This window comes from Salvia splendens, chromosome 11, assembly GCF_004379255.2.
Source record: "Salvia splendens isolate huo1 chromosome 11, SspV2, whole genome shotgun sequence".
Lineage (NCBI taxonomy): Eukaryota > Viridiplantae > Streptophyta > Magnoliopsida > Lamiales > Lamiaceae > Salvia > Salvia splendens.
In genome coordinates, this window is record NC_056042.1 from 33,966,441 (window position 1) to 33,974,038 (window position 7,598).

Consider the following 7,598-nt stretch of genomic DNA (forward strand, 5'->3'; position numbering starts at 1 on the left):
CTTCCACAAAATTGAATACAAGATTTCCATTAATTCTCCGAGAGTTGTTCTTGGCTTTATTCATTTTCATATCGAGTGTTTGTTCTTCTTGTTCCGGAATCGATCTTGTTGTGATAGCAAGATTGAGTCGCGTATTTGATACCATTACATTTTGTCCAATCCACCCCTGGTGAAAGAGTTCTGGCTGGGCCAGGTGAGGTTTGAGCAGAAACCCCCACCAAGATCAGTTCTGGAACTAATGCATGAGGGAATAGATCTGAATACAACCTCTGAAGCTTCGTCTGTTCTTGCCGGCGAGCTCCAAACTCAAAAGGCAATTTGCAGTTGGGCAAGTCAAAAACTGGGGATGAATCTGGAACAACTGAAGGAAAAGTGTAGCGTGCTCGATACTGAAAACCTCGACCAACAGAAGAAAGATGGCCGCATTTGGATACGAAGAAGAAAAGATGATGACAGGGTACACATCCACATGAAAGGATCAATGGGTGAGATTCTGGCTCTTTGCACTGATTATTATGAAGAAGACGGGGTAATCAAAGATATCAGTGAAACTGCAAGAGAAACATTGAAGAATATTGAACACAAGATGAAGAATAATGGTCTCCACTGCATAGCGTATGCACATGCCGTTGTTTTGGGAGACCTTCAAGATAATGGTGACATAAACTTTCATTCAGGGCACCAAGAAAGTTTCATTTTGATAGGGTTTTTAGGTCTACGGGACCAGTTTCGGGACGGTATAATAGAATTTGTGAAAGAATGCCAAGAAGCCAGAGTATATGTCAAAATGATCACAACAGAAGATGTCCAGAAGGCACAGATATCCGCTCTAGGATGTGGCATACTCAGTTCAGACAGTTCTTATCAAACAGCAGTCACAGATGTCATCATTGAAGGCAGAGAACTTAGAAGCTTTACTGGTCAAGAGAGGTCAGAAAAGGCAAAAAAGTGTAGTGTGATTGCCAGAGCCTCTACTTCGGACAAGCGTCTGCTGGTACAATGCCTGAAAGGTTCCGGCCATGTAGTAGGAGTTATTGGAGGCTGCCCAGGCGATGAAAAACTTTTTGAAGAAGCTGATGTGGGTTTCTATCTCGAGATCCAAGAATCTCACTCCATGAAGGAAAAGTCAGATATTATCATCGCGGGTGATAGTTTTGACCTCATAGCAAAAGCTATGAAGTGGGGAAGAGGCATCTACAACAACATCCAGATATATGCACAATTCCAGCTCACAGCTACAATGGCCTCTCTGGTAACAGACTCTATAACTGCAATTTTCTCAGGAGAACCCCCAGGAATCAACATCGTTACATCCATTTCATCTGGTAAGATTCCATATGCAGCTCTCCAACTCTTATGGGTGAAGTTGGCAGTAGGCACATTAGTTGTTGTAGCTCTTTCAGTTGATAATCCTGCTGAAACCCTTATGCAAAAGATGCCGGTGGAAAAAAGGGAACCATTTATAACCAACATAATGTGGAGGGACATCATAGGACAAGCTCTGTGCCAAATCATTATCTTACTTATCATACAGTTTGAGGGAGAAGCAACTTTCAAACTGAGTGGTGGAGAAAAGGATACTTTGATTTTCAACATCTTCGTCCTTTTCCAAATCTTTGCCATATTCAACACAGTGAAGGGGAAAAACATCTTTGAGAGACTGAAAAAGAAAAGGCTATTCTGGATGTTACTAAGCATGATAGTTATTCTGCAGGTTATTATGGTGGAGTTTTTGAAAAAGTTTGCAGACACAGAGAGGCTCAATTGGGCGCAATGGCGTTCATGCATCGGAATTGCCATGATATCTTGGCTGGTGGGTTGGCTATTGAGAAGGATACCAGTTCCTGAGAAGCCTTACTTGTGCTCTCTATAGCTGAAAATCACACCAATAATGTTTCATTACTTATGTTTAGATGAGTTCCTTTAGTCATTTTGTTAAAGACCTTTAGCATTTTTCTAGTCATTGAAATTTCCTTTTCACTTGTAGTTCAATTAATTTGAAACGAAGAGAAGTTCCTTGCTTCTCTGAAAGTCTTTCATTAACATGATCCGTTAACATAGTTCAGCTATGCATTATCTAATATATAATGCATTACTTAACATGATGCATATCACTAATTTCTTATGCAGATACGAGATGAACAGATCCATCATGTTTGCTCCACATATCCTAATCAAGCAAGTCTATCTATAAGTCTCATTCTTGTCTAAATAGAACACAGTTTTGCAACTTCATCATAACGACTATTGAACCGACAAAAACTCCAAATACCCATCAAGATCTTTAGTTGTGCATGACCCAAGGATAGAGCAAATATGTATTCAGAAGTTTCATAGAAGACATTGAATTCCTTGCACAACGAGAATAGTCGTATATACATTTATACCTCGAAACTCCACAAGAGATCAAGTCCTATTATGCAGCAACTTACTTAGTACCATCAGCTGTAAAACGAAAATATTATCCAAACACAAACATCCATTAGATCGTAGGTTCAAATAGTGAACCAATTTCCATAAGTAAGCTACATCAACATCAGCTCAAAGTTACTTTTAAAATCATTGGGCTGTGCTAGAGCATAAGGATAGTCATTTAAAACTTCATCACAGCACAATTATTAGCCCAAATTACTCGTAAATCGACACCATTACCCTCCCAATCTAACCTTACATTACCATCAAATATTCACTTCAAGGACTTCAATTTTTTTGCTCTTCTACAAGGCTACAACCACTGTCGAATATCTACCAACTGAAAATCGATGTAAGCATTTTACAAATCAAATCATCTAAAAAAGGATCCAAATACTGATGGTTTAAATTTTCAACAAAGCATCGCATTGATTAAGGAAATCAGATAAAATGGCACTGGGTAATAGAGATAATATATAATCATAAACAGATCTAAATTAGCAAAATCATGTTGAATTAAATGCTCTTTCATTCCCCAAACTCAATAAAATTACTAATATAATTGCAAACTGGAAAATGGAGAATCGAAAGAGCTACCGTAATCGCAATGAATCTTCAAAAGATCTAATGGCGTTTGAGATCGAAGAAGCATTTGGATTACTGTGAATTTCCATTGACTGTTAAAATCAGTTATGCAAAGTAGTTTGTTTCAATTTTGGGAGCTAATTCTCTTTTCATCCTATAGTAATATAAATAAAGGTCACGTTAAAATATTACTAGTAAAAATATTTATAAGACTATGTTTAGTTAAAAATATAAAAAAATGCTATTAGCAGAAAATGAATAAATAGGTTGATTGCAAATATAGTCAGGCTATTTCAGGCTTTAATATCCGTTCAAAGTTTAAAAGGAAGAAGATAATCCCTAGTTAGTCGACGATTCTCACCAGAATGACAAAGATGTTACTCCCTCCCGTCCATGAACAAATGTCCCATATTTAACCGGCTCGAGTTTTAAAAAATTATTTTACTTTATAAAGAAAAGTGGATAGAATGCGAGTTTTACTTTTATATATTACTTTTATAATAAAATGGGACTGAAATGAGTTAGTGGAATGAAATCCACTTATCAAATATAGTAAAAAAATAAAATGAAATATTTATTTGCGGACCGACGAAAAAGAAAAAAATTGGATATTTAATGGTGGACCGAGTAAGTAGTTTATTTCTCGAGGATTCTAAAAGCTAAATAATATCCTAAGAAATTTATACTAATATCTAAATCAAATTGATAAAAGATACGTTTTTAAAATGAAACATATTCTTCTAGACATAAAACGATACACGTTTCATCACAATTTATTACCATCACTTCAATACACTAGCTTTGTATGTATTTTGTTTTGTGGCATGTAATAATAATTAAGATTCATAAAAGTGGAATATAACTACATTAATTCACCTTCCAAATTATCACCAAATACAAATTTCAAAACAGGACAGCATGAAGCAATATAACGGTGGCAAATAATTAATGACCAACTCAACTCAGACACACTCACATACTAGTACTATTATTTAAACAATGAAATTATTTATTTCCAGTTCAAAACATGGGATTCACAAATTGTAGTACAAGATTTTCAGACATGTTGGCTGCCATATTTTCTCTAGCAATACTTGTTCCACTGAGTTATGGCAAAACTCATCACCACACTTTTGTGGTACCTTTTTTTTCTTCGTATTTTTCTACGTCCGCCCCTCTATATATCACTGAATAATTCGATACTTTTACAATGTAGGTGAAGTCAAGTTCATACACTAGACTTTGCAGCACAAAGCAAATTCTGACGGTGAACGGAAAGTTCCCAGGGCCAACTCTTAGAGCGAACCGAGGCGACAAATTGATTGTCCAATTTCGCAACGAGGCGGAATATAACTTAACCCTTCACTGGTATGTAAAATTTTACCATAAGGTTTGTTAATTTATTGATATATACCATTTTAGAAGTCGGATGATTGGGGCAGGCATGGAGTGAGGCAGCCGAGGAACCCGTGGTCTGACGGGGCCGAGTATGTGAACCAGTGCCCGATTAGGCCAGGGAAGAGCTTCACTTACAATATCCAATTGACAAGTGAAGAAGGCACCATATGGTGGCATGCACATAGTGGATGGGCAAGGGCTACATTACATGGGATCATCATTGTTTATCCCAAGCATGGGGTTGGCTATCCTTTTCCTAAGCCTTACGCCGAGGTTCCGCTCGTTCTAGGTATGTTATCATAATTCAACATGGTATCAAAGCAGGATGTGTTGATGTGGTATTATAAAAAGAAGCCTCATTTGTGTGGTTGGATTTGTTCATTGTAGTCCATATTCATATTCAGTGTATTGGTAGTGTAATTTCTCCTAGTTACATAAAAAAACTTGTTTGAAATGATAGGCGAATGGTGGAAAATGAACGTGATGGACATAGAAGGAAATGCAATCAAGACGGGAGGGGAACCAATGTTATCTGATGCTTATACTATCAATGGCCAACCGGGTGATTTCTACCCTTGCTCACGACAAGGTAATCTTAGGTGGTGTTCGGTTTAATGGATTAGATAAGATTAAGTTTTATGATTGTTCGATCAGTGTCCTATATATACTCTCATTAGTAAAGTTAGTCTTGGTTGTGAGTCTGTGTGACAAAATTAATGCCGTCCAATTAAATCTTAGACAATCTGAGAATAAGTTAATCTTGAAAAACCAAATGTTAATTATATATATCTTCTTCCCTATTTAATTATATTTTTAAAACTTTATGATGCTAACTTAAATTTGACAAATTGAAATTTGTCGCATGTTAAAGTATAAGATTAATACGGAGAATGTTTAGCAAAAAAAAAAAAACTTTTGCATATTTATTAACCTTTTGCAAGTTGAATTTGATATGAATATTAATTTTACACGTCCTATCTCTCAACGTAAAATGTCTAACTTTGTCACAATCCAGTCAAATAACCGATTTAATAATTTTAACTTGCCATATTCCTTTTTTATAGAAACATTCAAGATCGAAGTGAAATACGGGGAAACATACCTCGTCCGCCTCGTAAACGCCGTCATGGACGAAAGCCTCTTTTTCTCCCTATCCCACCACAAACTCACCGTGGTCGGAACCGATGGCTTCTACACGAAACCGTTCGAAACCGGCCACATCATGATCTCCCCGGGCCAATCGATGGACATCTTGCTAACCGCCGACCAACCCCCATCTTCCTACTACCTCTCCGCCGCCGCCTACTCGAGCGCCTTCGGCGCCGGCTTCGACAACACCACCACCACCGCCATCCTCCACTACCAAAATAAAAATAATTATAAACTCATACCACATCGGAAAATAATAAAAGGCCCCCCACCCCTCCCTCCCCCCAACGCCACCGCCGTCGCCACCCAATTCACAAGAAGGCTAAGAAGCCTCTCCCCCCAAAACGTCCCGACCCAAATCGACACGCACCTCCTCGTCGCCGCCTCCGTCAACCTCCTCAACAGCAGTGGTGCCGGCCCCTTCGGCCGGCGGTTCGCCGCGAGCCTGAACAACGTGAGCTTCGTCCCTCCGGCTTCAGTCGACATCCTGCAAGCTTATTACAAGAGGATTCACGGCGTTTACACGGCGGATTTCCCGGAGAAGCCGCCGAAGGGGTTCGACTACACGGGGAGGGATCTGCCGGGGGAGCTTCTGGTGCCGGAGTTCGGGACGAGGGCGGTGGTGTTAGAGTACAATGCTAGCGTTGAGATGGTGCTACAGGGGACGAATGTGCTGGCGAGCGACAATCATCCGATGCATCTCCATGGCTATGGATTTTACGTGGTCGGGTGGGGGTTCGGGAACTTTGATCCGCGAGACGGGCCGTTGGGGTACAATCTGGTTGATCCTCCGCAGGTGACGACGGTCGGGATCCCGAATAACGGGTGGGTGGCTATCCGGTTCAGAGCGGACAATCCAGGTTAGTTTTATTTTATAAATAATAATAGTCATTTAAATCACGAAATTTGACAAAATGAAATACTAATAAAGAGAAAATAGCCAAAAATTCATGAAATTTGGACTAATATATATTAGTCGGAAAAACAATGAAATAGTGACTTGTTTGCAATTATTCAAACGAGATTTTTTTATAAATTGTTTTTGACATGGCAAGCAAGAAATCATGCATGGATGTTACCACTAGTGAGTTAACGGATGTCATTTATTCATGGCGTCATTTAGTTGAAAAATATGATTAATATATTACATGTATGCGGACGGTGCGGACGGATTTTTTATCGTGAGATAGTTACGAACAAATTAAAACTTCATGACTTGTCCATGGTTTAATATTGCAAGACAAGCCAAAATTTAATTAAATTTCATGGCTCTTTCAGCAATTAACATGAGATTAAATCACAAAGTTTACTTTTTTGCACTGATCACACTCCTAAAAAAACGACGTCTTTCGGTAATGCTTAAATAAAACGACATTGTTCATCGAACAAGTGGTTTTTTTTTTCTTTTTCAACGAAACTAGTCAGTTTTTCAACCTCACTAAAAGACATCGTTTAATATTTTGTTTTCAATCTTATGGAATTACGCATAATTTGACCAAATTTCATTGTTTAAATAGATAATTATCACAATTAACATCTTTCTTGAATGCTTGAGAATATGAGAAGATGTGAGATGAAATTATGATGGTTATGGTGCAGGAGTGTGGTTGATGCATTGCCATTTGGAGAGGCATCAAATGTGGGGGATGAGTGCAGTCATAGTGGTGAAAGATGGTGCAGATTCGGACACCAAATTGCTTCCTCCACCTCATGATTTGCCCTCATGCACGGTTTGATTATCCTAATATTAAGTTGCAATTTATTCTCTTTTGTGTTTGGAGTGGAACAAATAATCACAGTTATTTGCGCTAAAAACCGGATTTAATTATTTTTCAGACAAAAAACAAAAGACAAGTTACCAATGCTCGGTGATTATTTTTAATTATTTTCATAAATAATTCCACCTCAAAGTTTGAGCCGTAATTGGCTGGAATTAAGGGTGAAATTGTACATTTAAACGAAAAATATTTATATTTTGTAATATGCATTATAGCATTTGCAATTATATTAAATTTCAGATTATGGGCTTGGATACTGGTATTGTTGGGCTCTGT

General features: G+C 38.1%; 2 protein-coding genes across 2 annotated transcripts; both read left to right on the forward strand.

The window, feature by feature from the left end:
* Positions 1-238: 238 nt before the first annotated feature.
* Positions 239-1,873, forward strand: LOC121754858 (calcium-transporting ATPase 12, plasma membrane-type-like). The gene has a single exon (XM_042150151.1). It carries the CDS (start codon positions 239-241, stop codon positions 1,871-1,873), a length of 1,635 nt encoding a protein of 544 aa, XP_042006085.1.
* Positions 1,874-4,060: 2,187 nt separating this feature from the next.
* Positions 4,061-7,280, forward strand: LOC121754859 (laccase-14). Its single transcript, XM_042150152.1, has 6 exons — positions 4,061-4,135; positions 4,214-4,365; positions 4,440-4,684; positions 4,856-4,984; positions 5,460-6,404; positions 7,144-7,280. Exons 1-6 carry the CDS (start codon positions 4,061-4,063, stop codon positions 7,278-7,280), a joined length of 1,683 nt encoding a protein of 560 aa, XP_042006086.1.
* Positions 7,281-7,598: the final 318 nt, after the last annotated feature.

Bases quoted from the DNA above. Each gene is read 5' to 3' on its own strand.
- LOC121754858 (XM_042150151.1), top strand. From the start codon at position 239: ATGCATGAGGGAATAGATCTGAATACAACCTCTGAAGCTTCGTCTGTT.
- LOC121754859 (XM_042150152.1), top strand. From the start codon at position 4,061: ATGTTGGCTGCCATATTTTCTCTAGCAATACTTGTTCCACTGAGTTAT. The intron at 4,985-5,459 runs GTAATCTTAGGT...CCTTTTTTATAG, and splicing joins CTACCCTTGCTCACGACAAG to AAACATTCAAGATCGAAGTG. The intron at 6,405-7,143 runs GTTAGTTTTATT...GTTATGGTGCAG, and splicing joins GTTCAGAGCGGACAATCCAG to GAGTGTGGTTGATGCATTGC.